This window comes from Electrophorus electricus, chromosome 3, assembly GCF_013358815.1.
Source record: "Electrophorus electricus isolate fEleEle1 chromosome 3, fEleEle1.pri, whole genome shotgun sequence".
NCBI lineage: Eukaryota > Metazoa > Chordata > Actinopteri > Gymnotiformes > Gymnotidae > Electrophorus > Electrophorus electricus.
This window is the reverse complement of record NC_049537.1, coordinates 26,469,431-26,485,608: the sequence shown is the minus strand read 5'-3', so window position 1 is coordinate 26,485,608 and position 16,178 is coordinate 26,469,431. Positions and strand designations below refer to the sequence as shown.

Below are 16,178 nucleotides of genomic sequence, written 5' to 3'. Positions count from 1 at the left end.
CTCCTTTGTAACATACGAAGGATTCTGCCTTTTCTCTCACAGGAAGCTATGCAAGTGCATGTGCAGTCTCTTGTGATCTCAACGCTAGGCTACTGCAACTCGTTACGTGCTGGTCTTCCTCTAAGAGCCATAAGATCTCTACATCTTGTCCAGAATGCAGCAGCATGACTGGTCTTCAGTCTTCCGAAGTTCACACACATCACTTCACTGCTGTGATCCCTTTAGTGGCTTCCAGTAGCTGCCTGTATCAGATTTAAAACCTTGATGCTTTCCTACAAAGCCAAAAAGGGACCAGCCTTTCCATACATAATGTAAATTGTCAAAGCCTGATCCGTAACTTTAGAACTTTGAACCTCAAGTATGGCTCGGCTTGAAATACCATGCTTCACGTTTCATAGAAGACAAGCATCGAACTTCTGTTGGCTGTCTGGACAGTAGAGTCCCTTGCAGTCTTCAAATGCAGACTATAGACCCATCTGTTCGAGGAATCTTTTAATGACCACTGATCCTGCTCTCATGTTGACTAACTGAAACTCTAATACTTATTGTAGGGTATTGTTTACTGCACTTATTGTTGTCTGTTATAGAACTTATGTGTTTGGCACTTCTAGGTATCAGCACTGATCCCTGTATTTCAACAACATTCTAGTTCAAAGGCACCTTGGACTGACCTACTGCACTGTACTTGGATATATTCTATGAGTAAGTGACAAAGCACTTTTGTAAGTTGCTCTGGATAAGCGCGTCTGGATAATGCCGTAGATGTAAATGTAGTGACTTTTCTCACTAAGCATGAAAATATACATACATTAAAAAGAGCAGGAGCTAGGTGAGGGTTTTGGGCGGTGCGGAGTAAGTGGTTAGCAACACACACACGCACGTACGTACCTATGCCCAGCAGCCAACCCATTTCCAGAGCCTAATCTGTCCTTTTTCCAGTTATATTTCTGTATAATACTGTGGAGAGTAGCCTCAGGGGAGAGCAAAGCACTGCTTTTTGAATGCTTTACTACTTGCTCCTAGCATGTACTGAAGAGTACAAGAGTCTGTGTAGATATCAGGTGGAATATGACACTTACACCTCTAAAGGACCCATAATTGCAAACTGATGATGAAATGGGAGAATGAGGATGTTCTATACTTGCCATTCTTGCGGAAATACTGAAAAGAGCAGGCACATCTTACTTAAACTACGTTATACACAATATATTGCAAGGTACCCCTAGAAATAGTACGCGACTTATTGAGACTTTTATTTTGAAGTGTTGCTAAATTCATGAAGACGGAAGGGTAGTTTGCGCTTCCGCCACAACTCTCTCGCGAGCTAGCATTGAATAGTGACCTTCTTGCTCCGATCCTTGTCGTATAGCTGCATTTAGAGGTGAGTCAAAAATAATTAATTCCCAAAATATGTTGATGAGGACGTAAACTGTGAAACGCAGGGAACAAATAATTATAAGGAAATTATCTTGTCTGGATTAAAAATTATATCAAATAGTTTTTGTTCAGATAAGGCCTAGCAAGGTAACGCTAGCTAGCATAGCTAACGTACTCCAACCTAGCTAACAGCTAACGCTAGTTAACCCAGCAAACCACATAAACTGAGGGTATGAATACACTGACTAACTGTTTATCACATAACTTCATAAATGAGATCACTTATTACAGTTAACTAATATGCTTTATGTCCAACATCCATCTTTAACGGAAAACGCTCCGTTCAGAACATGAAGAGTTGAGGCAACTACGCTAAATCTAATTCACCTGAATTGAAAGACAAGGTTGTTAAATTGCGCTTTGCGTGGTTTGATATAAATGTGCATTTTTTGTTGTTGTTGTTTAGGAATGCTAGCTACCATAACTAAGTACTCTCTCATGTTGTGACTCACGGATTTCAGCAAAAACTACGAATCAAATTACTAACGTCTTAGACTCTGTATATGAGAAGCTAGCTACTTGACTCATCGTCCTCCATGCAGATGCGTAAATTGGTTTGCTGCGCATCGGAGTGAGCTGTCTTATTTAGATACGTTCTTAAATAATTGTCCAAATCAGTTGCGATGTGGTTGTGTGTTTACCTGGTTAATGATTTCATGTGTTTATCATCAAATAATACATGTGGCTTTTTTCGGTTATTCTTGCAGGGTAGGCTCTTATTTAGAGAGAGCAGTTAGCTAGATTTCTCTCTCGTTTATTTTCTGCATGCATTTTTCTGCTCTGACCACTAGATGGCGGGTGGTGCCTTTGCTGGATGGTGGAGAAGGTTAGGCCCCTACTATACCAAGGCATACCAGGAGCTGTGGGTTGGGGTAGGAATCGTGACTTACCTCTACTACAAAATTTCATTTGGAGGTAAGTTTTTTTTGGGTTTTTTTGTGGATAATGGAAGAATTGAATTAAATAAATATTTGTGTGTGTATATATAAATATAAATATTTTATGTTGTACTGTGCCCAGATGACTGCCTATATTTGCTTTTTCCCCTAGGGAAGAAAGCAGTGAAGTCTAGTAAGTGTCGCTCCCATTTTGTGTGTGTGTGTGTGTGTGTGTGTGGGTGTATGCATGCATGCTGCATGATCAAGTTTGTATATTTTGAAATTGCTAAATTGTGTAGTGTAGTCTGATGACTGAGACTGCTATTAAAAATGTTCTACCAAATGTCTCACCAGGAGGCTTATAATGGGGTTAATAGGAAATTAGTCCAAGCCTATTAAACTTCATAACCTGTCCAAGGTACCAGTTTTGTAAAGCCTGTCCTCAGAGCATTAATAACCTTTAAAACAATTTTGGAAAGTATATGTACTGGGAGAAGAGATTAGGAAATTCAGAGTTTTGTTCATCTTTGCTGGAACCCCTAAAACGTTTCGGCCTTTTTTTGCGTGTGCCCCTGTACCACATTAATCTCCATTGAAAACATACCTTCTGTCATCATCAATATAGGCTTATAAGGGTGTGGGGGTATCACATTTAGATCATAATGCTAAACTTCACAAAGTCTGTAAAACTTCCACGCTAACGTTTTTGACCTTCTTGTTGCTGCATGATCATGTAATAGCATTGATTAAAACATATGTTCATTATTTTGCCATTCAACATCTTTGTGCTATTTAAAAAGCCAACAGTTTATAGATTTGGTCCGTTTTGAAACAAAAAATTGAGCAAACTGAGCTTTTTAAGTAACTCTAGCTCTAGAAAATGACCCAATTATGTCTTAGTTCCTCTGTCAGTAAGGTCTGATTAATAGCCTCTATAACATCAAAGTGCTTAATATTTAAAGTTGATGTTGAAGGTTGAAAATGATTGTCTAATTCCCACAGAAACTGCTCACTGACTGGTCCTCCACATGATGTGCCCAGTTCCCTCTCCCACCCTGTAAATCTATCCCAGAAAAGCTCCTCTGGCTGGTTGCCCATGTTTATGTGAAATTAATAAAGTGTTCCGTTTGGATCATTCAGTGCAAAATGTGTGATTCTATGTGTTTTTGGTTTATTTCCTTTTTGGTATCCAGAAACCACCTTTGACTGTTTAAGTGGATGGGGTAGGTGGCTGTAGGAATGTTGAATTGGCATTGAGAATGTTGCATGTACATACCAGCTCTAGTATGAAAATGTGGAGTAATTTTGACAGAAAAACATTTTGGCCTTGCTGAAAGCCAAAAAGTGTATGATTAAAGGTATACATGAAAACCTGTACCTTTTACAGTACTGACTACAACAAATCTTGTGACCTATTATGGTTTGGGTCAGTGTTTAAAAATCTGTTAGAAAACTACTAGTTTTATTTTCTGTAATAAACAGACACCAAGTTTTATGTCCAGTTCAACTTAAGTCCTCTTGTATTTGATCCAGAATACATGTAGTCCTGAAACAAAGGAAACCTGACTAGTGGGAACTGACAGAATATTTGAAGATGTTATTGCTTTGATTTAAAGGATCAGATGTGAAGTATGTGAAACTGATTAAGCAATGGATTTTTATACAAACCCTCTAATCAAAAATGCTTGTTTCAGCTCCCTGTAGACACAGTAAAGAGGTTGCAGACTGCTTTGCGCTAAAAGTAGTTCGATCCATTTCAGACAAAACCTGTTCTGAACAGATTTACCAGTGCCAGAAATCCAAATATTTGGAAGACAGAAAGTCAGCATGTCTAATGTATTCTAATAAAGATAATGGAATCCTGGCATGTTGTCTAAAAACATCATCACTTTCTGTTGATGTGATGCTAATCCTGTGCTGCAGATGTCTTTATTTCTTTACTTCTTCAGAAGGGATTTAACTAGGGTTACACAATGTTATCATTCTCGCAATAGTATAAGCCTTTGCAGTTCCAATATTACAGAGAGCTGCAATATGCAAATAAACATAAATCAAAGCTTTATTGTGTGTCCACTATCTAGCATCTTTTCAGGAAGTTAACTGCGCTCGCACAAGTCGCATCTTTCTTAAAGCTACAGTGGGTAAATACAGTCTAAGCTTGAGAAGAGCGGATTTAGCTTGAAAATTAAAATGAGTCTCCTGCCCCTCTCGCTCTGTCCAGCCACACCTCCAAAGCCTTTCCCAGCAGAGGACGCTGTGGTGCGCGTTGTTAAATGTCAACATTGCTGGAATGCAAACAAGCAGAAATAAATCCATTTAGAAATAAAATACCAAACTGATATGACTGCCTGTGTACTTCACAAAGATATTTTCAACATTGCCCAAATATAATAATGCTAACCAGTAGCCTTAGCAGCAGGAAAAAACCAGCTAACATTAACCCGATTACAACGGCACAGTAAAATTAGAAATGCACAACACAGTGTTACTGTAACCATTACTATCTAAGCTTTGTATATATATTTTTTTTAAATAAAAGCAAAATTGAATAAAGCAGGGATGTGGCTAACCTTTTTTTTCTGAAAAGCCGCTTTGATGTTATCTCTGGCTCAATCTAATTTTTTTGTCATCTTTTTATTTGCCTTTGCCGTATAGGCGGTTGGCAAAGAAGGGATGAGCAGTTTTCCATTGATGGTGGTTGTTTCTCCCCCATTGCTTTTACAAAGTTCCTGAAGCCAAATTGCGCCTAACCGAGTGAGAGCACTAGCAGTCCACTAACAGTGATTAACACTCCACCAAACATGCCTCCTGGCTCTGATTGGTTCTTTTTATTCGGGTGTGGTATATTAAGAGTGCTGTGTTGGAAATTTCCTACTACATACTACTTGCTTACTGACTGCGTCCCAAATCAAGCATGAAGTATGCGACCAAAATCATTTTTTCCAGTATGCGAAACACACCCGCCTGGCGTACTATTTCCGCCATATATTCCAGTAGCTATCTTCGTGGTGTACTGCATACCGTGACAGAAAATCTGGGCGGAATCGTCATATGTTCACATGACCTTGTAGTATTGTTTTCATTTGTCACATACTGCATACTATACTGCATACTACTACAGAGACCAGTACATAGTATACAGTATGTAGTATGCTATTTCGAACAAAGCCTAATCTGTCTCATGTACTACTGTTAGTTTTAGCAAACATGACAAAAAATTATTTTTTTTTTATACGAGTTGCTTACTGCTGCTTTAATGTAGCAGATACTTTCAATGTAGTTGATTTTAACTTTCACTGCTTGTGGCAGCCAGAGGGCAGACCCACATTGTACATTTGACAAGGACGCTGCGCGATTCATGACTGATTGACTTGGCTAAACAGCCCATTTGCAGCTCCACCCTGCCCTCTCGAATGTCGGGGGCCGCTGATTGTGCTTAAGACTGATAAAAGAAAGAAAGAAAGCTAATAATTAGACCACACTTAAGATATCTAAAGTAAGCATAATGTGTTTGTTCCGACTCTCATGGCAGCTTTTAGTTTTATTAGTTTTGAATAAACATAGAATTGTGTGCATATACTGTCCAAATTCATTTAGAGTTTATGTCATGCGTGTGAAGGAGAGAATTAATGTGCGCGGTCACGTTTCTTTACAGCGAAACAATAGGTTAATGAATATCCCAGCCACAAACGTATCTACTAAGTATAGCATAACATACAACATGTAATCATTTGGAAAGTGCCTTAGTTAGTTAGTTGCATGACCTTTTTTAAAATTTTAATCTGAGCTCACAGGCACATTCCTGACATTCCTTGTAGACGTGTCGTGACATCATTTTACTACACTAACAAATGGGACTAGCTTGTGTTTGTTTCTCCGTGTCCTGTACCGTGCCGCTGGGAAGGAGACGTTTTGTTTTTATCTACCTAAAACGTCGTTGTTCATTTTGAAGCTATAACAGACCGGCCACTAATTTTTAATTGGACGGAGAAACTCCGCTGGCTAGCTAGTCGGCTGCTAGCTGGTTAGCTTGGTGCTACTAGCTCGCGCTCCATCCGTTGTCAAGATAATCGGCAGCTTTATCAGCCCTTATGTGCCGTCTGAAATAAAGGACGCGAGATTTCTCTAAACGGATTATTGCAGGTTTCTCCGTGTGAGTACAAAAAATCATTTATACCATTTTATATTAGCTACCCATCTTCCGATGAAAACCCAGCTCCTAGCAATCTTTTAAATATCGGAGTACGCTGCCACATTCGTAGTGGAGCATTGCGATACCAAAGTGATAACGTGAGACTAATGTGAGTGTTTGGATCTTGTGTTGTGCAAATCAGTTTAGTTTGAATCAGCAAAGAGTACAGTAGCTAAGATAGCTCGCTAAGATCAACTCCCTAAGTAGGCTGGGCCAGGACGGTGGGTTACCCCAACCTTGCTGCTTGCTAGCTGGTAAACAGTGGCGTTGACTCGCGAAAATCGCTCCATCAGTATAGAGGAGCCGTTTTTTGGCAAACTGATTTAGCTTGCCATTATTGCCCTCTGGCTAACGCCGTTATTTTATTGGCCACATATGCCCGTATGTTATCTATCAAGCAATGGGTAGTTGGCTAGGTACGAAAGCTGTCTTACCTAGGTTAGTGTTCTAGTGTCCTGTTTAAGTTGACCAGTGGCCCACTTTGCTCACGGGTTAGTAGTCTGTTATCCTGTATACGTGCAATTGTATGTTTTAAGTTATGTTTTAAATTTAAGTTATGGTGTGGCTATGGATGTTTCAATTCTGAGTTCCACTGATGTCGTTCTCTTTACCAGATGATCCCCGAATATCTTTGGTTGAAACGCTCGTCATCAATTGGTGTAAGAAGTGGTCCAAGTGCGAGAGGTTGAGGGAGAACGTAGGAAGTCTGGAAAACGTTATTTGAACCTCTCTCAAGCCCTGATGATCCTCTGACATTTGGGGAAAATGATGCCAGTAAGTTTAAACTCTCATCGTTTACTTGCCTTGATATTTCTGTGTATGACACTGGGGTGCAGTAGGACTGGCTTCTTCAACCTCAGAGCTTTCTCACACGGAAACGGATTTATCCAACTCGTCCACAGTGGAGCATGAAAATCTAAAAACAAAGTTGTTGTGTATGTCAATCTCTTCCGAGAGCAGATATTTGATTGCATTGTTGATGCGTACTTGATGCCTGTGGCTAAACGTCAGTACCTGCTTTATTGACACTATGTTGCAGTATTGTGTCTTTTGGTCTCTTTTTACAGAATGATTAAGAAAAGTAAATTGTGGTTTTGAACTAAGCTCCTCAGATTCGTACTAAGCTGCTGTAGTAAGATCGCTGCAGGTCACTCAGTCATATAAAACCTGGAAGAGATGATTTAAAAAAAAAAAGTAAATTCAGTTCTTAAACATGTTAAAAGTCTTGACTGTCCTTGGGAAGGGACCCACACCTTAATCCCAACAAGCACTAATAGCAGTGATTAGTGTGTTACTGACACGACTGGATAGACTGGATAGTTTTTTCAGATGTTTAATGGGTTGATAGTTTCAGCCGTTCCAAGTCTTGAAGGTTCTTATCTAGTGGAGCCAGTACTGTTAGGAGAGGAAACTGCTTTGTAATATGATAAGGCAAGTTTATTTATATAGCATTTTTCATACACAGCAGTAATTCAAAGTGCTTCACATCAAATACAGAAGTATAATAAAGCTTAGTACATCTTATCTGCCTATTGCCCCATCGTTGGTCATTCTGAAGATATAGTAGACTAGTCATACCATGTATATATCTTCTATATGTATATATGTTTTCAGCATGATGACTATTTGAAGTATTTATAATTGATAAAGCTGTTCACTTTATTCTGTCTATCCCAGTTAAATTCTGTATTAAATATTTGGCAAATATCAAAAGTAAATAGTAAACAAACTGTTTTTGTATAGATTTATTTTTTAAGGCAAAATATTAATTTTATTGTATGGGGACAGCAGAAAGGGTTCAAGAAAGTATTGCATACATTTTTCATGCGAATGAAGCATGAAGTATTCCTGCTGCTCTAGTAGAACATCCAGTGTTTTACTAGGTCAATAAGAAAGTGCAGACAGGAAAACTGATGTGAGGTCAGACATTAACTCTGAAGGAGTCTAGTAGCATTAAACATTAACCTTGGTGCATACACCCAAAGCTATTATACCTTTAAGAAGATGGGATCTTGAGACCTTAATGTTGATCTTAAATCAATCTTTATGACCTTTTTTAAATGATGGGATGATTTATCACCAGGTCTACAGAATAGAGTTAATTGGCCTGGGTCAAGTATTCTGGTATAGTCCTAATCCCTGTTGAGTCCTGGAATGGCTTATTTGATCTAATCTTTACAGCCTGGTATTTAGACTCGACTCAAATCTGTGTCTTATCTCCTGATTACCTAACTGAGCGGAAACAAAAGTGATTTCAACTTGCTTAAGTGATGACAATATTTCTACTTTTAATAGATTCTTGAGTTCTCAGAAAATAACTTTTAATCCATCTACCTACATGCTCATGAACACACTTATCCCTCTCACAATGTCTGTTTGTGTCTCTGCTGTGGTAATCATTAAATATTTTACAAAGGGTAACAAAGACTCCTTTATACTGAATTGATCACTAGACTTCCCTTGCATCCTTGCAGGTTCAGTGCCACCACAAAAAGTGACAGATATTCTTTGGTTCACAAATATCAGTTGAGCAGTTAATGTTAATTAAAAGGATAATACATCATCACAGTAGCTTAGCTTATCTTTTTTGTTGTTTTATTCAGTATGTGCAGAAGTCAAACACTTGTATTTTCTTGCTTCAATGGGTGGAAGACATTTGATTGACTTTTTTTTTTTTAAGTATAATTACAGATTTCTTGGCTCTACATGGCAGGGTTGTCATTAAAGTTTAGCCAAACAGAGAAGGTACGAAGGAGAAAGTCAGGGTGTGGTTGGGTTCGATGCACTGTTAGTTTTGGATATTATGTTATGGTCTTCTGGCAAGAGAGCAGATCCTCTGACTCACACACATGTGCACGCACACAGACACGTTTCATGCCAGATGGCCCAAGGGATTGTCCACAAGCTTGTTTGTGCAAAAGAGAGTTATGATGCTGCTGTGACTGTTAAATGCTTCACTCATCAAATGTGCTCTTTAAACATTGTTTTTGCTCACCTTTTCTTCATGTTCAGTGTGTTGTCAACATATTGATTAGGGCATTTTTGTGCATGAACAATAAAGATTAAGACCACATCTTGCTTGCCAATAAAGACTTTTTGAAAAGCACCCATCTGAATGATAGACTGTGTCAGTATTAATTTAATCATCTTATTGGTATTTACTTTTTATGGAGAATTGAACATTTTTATGAATTTTTTTTTTTTCACTATCTGAACTTTTTTTTATAAATCTTTCATTGTTGTATATTTTCAGGCACCATTGTATCTAATGAGGCTTGGTGACTAGGTTTGATGATGATATGCAACAGCAGTAACTGCAGTATGCTTTTATCCTATATGTGAGTTGGTTGTTATTATCCAGAGCCTGACTATGAAAGTGCCAATGACCTGCTGGCTGTTTACAACAGTTAGCTACTTATATGGTAAAGGACTTTTTAGTTTAGACACCGATAAAGGACTATGTGTAGCTTCATAACAGCACACATGCACCATGACCTAGATTACTGTCTCGTGCTGGGGGTGCAGAGAAGCACGAGGGGAAATACCTATATTGTAAGAATGACCTACCAGTTATTTCTCTGGAAAAAAGCGAGGAATGTACTTGCATACTCTCACTTGAATGTGGCATTTGCAAACACTCAAAGTAGAAGATTTACCTCAGGGAGTTGAATATACAATATTAATTGCTGAGTCAGCCTAATGAAAATTTTGGTATATTCCAACCCATGTACCAGCTATTTGTCTGGACAGTACCATTTTTCTTAGACAAACCTTGGTGTACTTGTCTTAGACAAACCATGTGTACTGTCCAAGACAAATCCCTCATATGTGTAACATACCTGGGGAAATAAGACAAAAAGAGGAACACCTCCATTTAATTCTCCTTACTGTTTTGCTCACTGTGTCGGTGCACTGAGAGGGTCCACTGCAGTCCTGATTCTCAGAGTAATGTGCAGTGGCTCCTAACCCTTTTACAAAAGCACAGACCTGTGCCAGGGATGCTGTGAAATACTTTAACAGGGCAATGATCGAGTGCTGGCAGGACAAGCCGATAAGCGATGTGCTTACTTCACAGGCCTGCCGAACCAGTTAATGGGCACGGGGTAAATTCAGCAGATAAGATAAATCGGCCCAGTGCTGCAGAAGGACTGCTCGACCAGTGTGTCTGAACATGTTCCTGTACACATACTTTCATCAAGAACTAACTTCAGTTCTGGCTCTGATATTATGACACGGACCTACTTCACACCAGGCAAGGGTGTATTTATGTGTGCACCCTAGGTTTAGATTTAAACTAGTTTCACAATCGCATCTTAATGAGTGGCCCATTTGTGTGTGAAGAGGCGTGTCTTGTTTTGCAAGGAGCCAGGATAGTCTGTAACTATTATTGCACCAAAACGGTGCACTATCAGCAAATGTTTTGTCTTAGAGAGACCTATATACTTCCATTTATGAAGCTGGCCACTTTTCTCAGGTACGACGTAATTGCTGTTCTTTGTATTTAGTAAGAGAACACTGAGACCATATCAGTCATAGTTTTTAATAGCTGTGTCTTAGAAATATGAAGAGAATGAATTAACTTTTGTGGCTCTGCTTAATTTAACCATTCATGTTTCTTGTATTGGGGTTACGCTTTTGGTTTGTTTGTTTGTTTGTTTGTTTGTTTTTGGAAGTGTTTTATGTTTGGTTTCTTAGGTCCATGTTAAACCTTCCACCGTGTTACGCTGTATCTTTGTCTTTCCAGCCACACTGAGAAATTGGAACGTTGCAGAGGGCTGGGTCATTGTTGGACCCACTTCGGTCTTTGCTTTTCTTCTGTGGTCTATAGCCAAACCAAGAGGCATTTTCTCACTTGTTTCGTGATTTGATTATAGTTCTAATTGACTTTAGTAGTAGAAAACTGATGTGGGAGCCCTCTTTTGAATTTTGGTTGTATACTGTGCTTCAGGGAAGCATGGCTATTAGCATAGTGTGGTGCATAGGTGTTCCCTTTTGTTAGAAAGACTGATTACCCATGAATGCAGCTGTTCTCCTACTGTGAGGTGCAGTAGGATCCCTGCTCTCCTGTTGAGTGTCTGTCTGGTACATCTGTGTTCATCTTCCTCATTCCAGCATGCTGAGGCATTGTAACAGCCTTTACCCTAATAACTGTAGTGAAGCAGAGATATTTGGGTAAATTCAGAGGAAGTTTTAAAATGCATGTATCTTATTCTTAAAATGTTGTTTTGGAAATGGTAAAAAATTAACCTTACCTCCCAATGTATTGTTTAGACATAAGATGGAAAATTAATACTTTCTCACACCACATTTCAGTAACAATCTCTGCTATTGTTTAGTCGCTGTTTGCACACATATGTGAGAATTTGCCCAGCAGCTCTGTGTATTTAATATGACATCTGATGTGTCAGTGGGGTTGTCTGATTTAATTAATGTTGATTGTGATGGAGGCCTATACAGCCGAGATGTTCTGATGTGTTCCCTTCTCCTTTACCTCAGAACAACCAGTGGGGTTTGCAGAAATTCATCAAACAGCCAATGAGCTTGAGTTAGTCACATGACCAGAATGTTAAGTGTGCTTTGCTGTGGCTTGTAGCCTGCTGCACTAGGGCACCATCAGTGTCGCACAGCCAGTCAGCTGAAGAGCCTCTCGTTTTACCTTCCTCTCAGCTGCCTGGGTGTGACTCAGCCAGCCAATAGCGAGCAGAGGAATGAGTGCACTGGCTAACATGCTGTTGTTGGGGGAACTGGGAGAAGGTGCTTACCATGCCGTTGCTACCTTTCCGGGACTTAGCCTGGCAGGGTAAGCTATTTATGTTTGGGTAAGCTTGAAGTTTAAAAATTTGGACAGAACATTGCTTTAATGTGCTAATGTGTTCTTTATGTATGTTAACAAAACAAAAAAGTTACAGGATAATATAAGACTCTGTTAAGATTAAGAACTATCAGCATGCTGTCTTGAAATTTATAATCCTCTGAGAAACCCCCCCCCCCCAGCTGATTCAAGATCCAAAATTGTAGCCATTGGTCTTAAGTTACTGACAAGTTATAGTTGCCCCCATACTCCTTCACAGACCTCAGTACAAGTTCATTCATATTCTTTAATGTCCACCTTAAAATTGAGAAGGTCCTCAAATATGAATGCTGGCCCTCATAAAAAACCTTTAATAAGGAAGGAAGCTTTTTAAAGAGCTTTCATCAAGCCTATGCTTTTTCTTTTTTTTAAGAAACCTTGTGATTTTTCATACTTATCCTCAAAAGATTACAGCTTATTAGCAGTATATTCATGAAAATGATGGTTATGAAACATAGTTAGACTTATCCCATTTAGCCCATTTTCAGATATCTATAAACTAATTACAAATTTAGATCTGACCGCATAAAACTGAAAAGAGCAGGGTTTATTCTCTTGGCTTTGTTTTCTCTTCCCTTAAAACTTGGGCTTTAATGTTTCGTCATTTCTCACTAGCCTAGGCAGTCTAGCAGGCCATAACACAAACTCGTTGCCAGTTCAAAGCATTAGCATGGCCAAGCTGCTCCAGTCATTGGCAGCACCGTCTAACTGCTGTGAGTAATTTTCAGTTCTCTTTAGGGTGCAGAGCCACATGCCAGGAGGTAAATGGTGGCAAATGGTGTCTGCAGTTGTTTTGTTTGGTTCGGGTTACCAGAGCTCCTGCTGCCTCACATTTTTCTGCAGTTCTGTCTGACCATGAAGGCCACTCTTCTAGTACTACAAGGATTTTTAGAAAATTCATAGTAGGTTCCCAACTTTTATGTCAGAAAGCCTTAAATGAAATGACCAACACAGTGAAAGCTAAGATAAATCGGGCGGCTCCTAGAGAATTCATGGCTGTGATTTATGCATTCATGGCTGTGATTTAAAATTTTTTTTACAGTATATTTACCGATGCTGTCCTTTGGTTTTTTCCGTCAGGTTCAGCTTTATGCACACTGATCCAAGCATTGTAAAAATGCTGAAAGACAGTATAAAGTTCTGCTGTTGAGGCTTGTTGTATCAGCTTTGTTTGCCTGCTTGCTCATTCCTTTCATGCACAAGCTTTGAATCCCTTTAGTTAAGACATGTCACCAGATTTCATGTCTTGCAAGTCAAGAGCTGTCATAATTCCTTGACATGGGCATGAAGAAATTGTGCATGGATGTCTCTGTTTTAAAGGGCAGCTGGTTGTACCATAAACAATCATGTGCACACATGGTTCTATGCTAAAAGCATTATTTGTATTGGCTTTTTTTTTTACCATATAAGTTCAAAGATTTTTTTGTAAGTTGTCCTTACTTTTGTCAAGCTTTTCTCATCCGTGATGGTGTCAGGGACTTTTTGATTAATTATTTTTTAAGGGAAGAAACTTTTAGGGGCTGAATCTACTTTTGTCCTTAGTGATAAATGCACATGTGTGTTGTTTGCCTATTGGTCTGTCTCCCTTTTGTTGTTAACATGAGATTTAGTAACACTTGCTTTATGCAACACTAGTAATTAAATGATATTATACCTGCTTTATATATCACATAACTGACAGTTGGCAACATGTCAGGGCCCGGTGCTTTTAAAACCAGTTTTACAAGGGCCTAATATATTCCCGTATTGGATGTTTTAAAAAGGACCTGCACCTTGACGTTTTTATGGATGATGATGGCCATATTGTGGGAGAAAGGGATTATCCCCAAGACGTGGAGAAGAGGGGAGGTATTCTTATTCCAGAAGAGATGGATTCTGTGTGTATAGAACAGTTTCGACCCATGTGTGGTGTCTAAGATTTTCTTTAATGTGATCGCTCAGAGACCGGTTGCATATTTGAAAGTGAATAACTTAATTGTTGCATCAGTACAAAAGACAGGGATTGCTGGTTTTGCAGGTTGTTTGGAGCATAGCTGTACGATTTGTCATCAGATTCAGATGTCAAAGAAAAAGGCAGGAACCTGCGTGTTGTTTGCCAAGAATTGGCTAATGCATTTGGCCCAGTGCTGCATAATCTCTTGTGGAAACCATTTTGTTTCCTTCCATGTACCAGATTAGATTACTAGGATGGTTAAGGTTTATTTAGTTTAGTTTTAATACAATAGGGTATGTGATGTCCTGGCAGTGATTGGAATAGGAATAATGGTTGTACTATTTCTCCTTTAGCATTTGCAATGGCAGTGGGCTGATAATTAGGGCATCTACGTGGATTGGCAGGGAGAGACTGCAGGATGGGTCCCAGCTCCTTCCAATTAGCGCATACATGGATGACGTGACAATCCTGACAGCTACTGTGCCGTGTACCTGCTGGTCGCTAGAGAAGATGAATGATAATCTTAGGTGGGCAAAGTGGGAGCTTGTCAGTTGTTAAAAGAAAACTGGTGTGGAATTGTATTTATTTATTTATCTCTTTATTTTTATGGAAGGATACTGATGCCTTCTATAATGGCGAAGAGTTTTGGTAGATGGTATAGTGCAGCGTTAAACGATAATGTCTGAATTGGTGAAAGTGAGAGAAAGCGAGTTTACTAGTTTTATTCGTGAATAAGAAGAGAAAGCATGGCATGCAACAGCAGTGTCACAAGGAAAATGAGGCCAATGGCTTTGTTGAGAAAATCTAGAGAAGCAGAAAATCACCTGGCAAGAGCTGTGGGCAATGGATACGTGTTGCATTAAATATTTGCTTAGAGCGACTTACGGCGTCCTTCCAACCCCGCAAAGTCTCAGACAGTGGGTAGGTGAAGATCCTAGTTAATTATGTGCAGGGGTTGGCAAGCTGAAGCATATTTTATCCGCATGTAATGTTAACAGGGACAATATACATGGAGATATAATCAGGTGCTTAGCGTATTAGCACGTTTATTCGATAATAAGCACTTGGAGGCCAACACATTGTCTGGCAGTGTTATGAGTACAGCGGTTGGGTTTGTGTGTGGGGACAGTGTATTGGAAAACAAGCGTAGAATATAATTATTGGGGTGAAGCGCAAGATTGGAAATTGCTAGAGGATGTATGTAAAAAAACAAACAAACAAACAAAAAACTACAGGTACCCAATATACTGCATTAACTACACTGAGGCTGGACATGGTGTTGCACTCTGAAAGTCAACTGATAATTTATTAGATAGAGTTAACAATCCATTTGAGGAAGGAGCTGATGTACGCAGATTTGGTAGCTGAGTGAGAGAATACGGGTGGCAGGCATATATAAAACTGGTAGAGATGGTTGTTAAGGGATTTGTAGCGAAGTCTGCCACATCTTTGCTTGTGCAGTTTGGTTTTAGAAGCTGTAAACTAAGGGTAGCTGGGAAGGAGTTATTGGAAGTAGCAGAAAGGGCTGGTCAGTGGTTGTGTTGTGGATGAGGAGAGCACAGCCTAGCTGCAGAAATGCACTACAAAGCACGAATGGCTGAGGTGTACAGTGTTCTAGGTAAATGGAGCACTGGGTAAGTGAGTGGGTTGTGTTGTCATTGTGTAATGTGGTAGATACAGATGGAACTGGGGCCACTGAGCATGCATTAGTGATGCCTGGGTATGGCTTTAGCCACCAGGGAGGCCAGTTTGGGTTTACACTTGAAGAGGTGTGGCTTGGTTTAAAAAGTGATCTTGGAGGGAAGAGTGACTGGGATGTCAGGGAGGTGCCTACATGATACTCCTGTCAAGAGCTTGCAGTGAGGTTTCTGGTATGAAGTGAGTGGG

At 39.4% G+C, this 16,178-nt stretch overlaps 1 protein-coding gene and 1 long non-coding RNA gene across 2 annotated transcripts; one reads left to right on the top strand and one right to left on the bottom strand.

Moving 5' to 3' along the window:
* Nucleotides 1–1,279: 1,279 nt before the first annotated feature.
* On the top strand, nt 1,280–3,450 carry atp5mpl (ATP synthase membrane subunit 6.8PL). Its single transcript, XM_027002935.2, has 4 exons — nt 1,280–1,381; nt 2,229–2,352; nt 2,488–2,508; nt 3,318–3,450. Exons 2-4 carry the CDS (start codon nt 2,229–2,231, stop codon nt 3,329–3,331), a joined length of 159 nt encoding a protein of 52 aa, XP_026858736.1. The 5' UTR covers nt 1,280–1,381; the 3' UTR covers nt 3,332–3,450.
* LOC113572958 lies at nt 3,318–5,060 on the bottom strand. The gene is made up of 2 exons (XR_003410170.2): nt 4,886–5,060; nt 3,318–4,600 (listed from the first exon to the last, which is right to left on the bottom strand). It is a non-coding gene; the product is annotated as an uncharacterized LOC113572958 (long non-coding RNA).
* Nucleotides 5,061–16,178: the final 11,118 nt, after the last annotated feature.

Coding starts and splice junctions, on each gene's coding strand:
- atp5mpl (XM_027002935.2), top strand. CDS start 2,229: ATGGCGGGTGGTGCCTTTGCTGGATGGTGGAGAAGGTTAGGCCCCTAC. Junction 2,353..2,487: donor CTACAAAATTTCATTTGGAG/GTAAGTTTTTTT, acceptor TTTTTCCCCTAG/GGAAGAAAGCAGTGAAGTCT.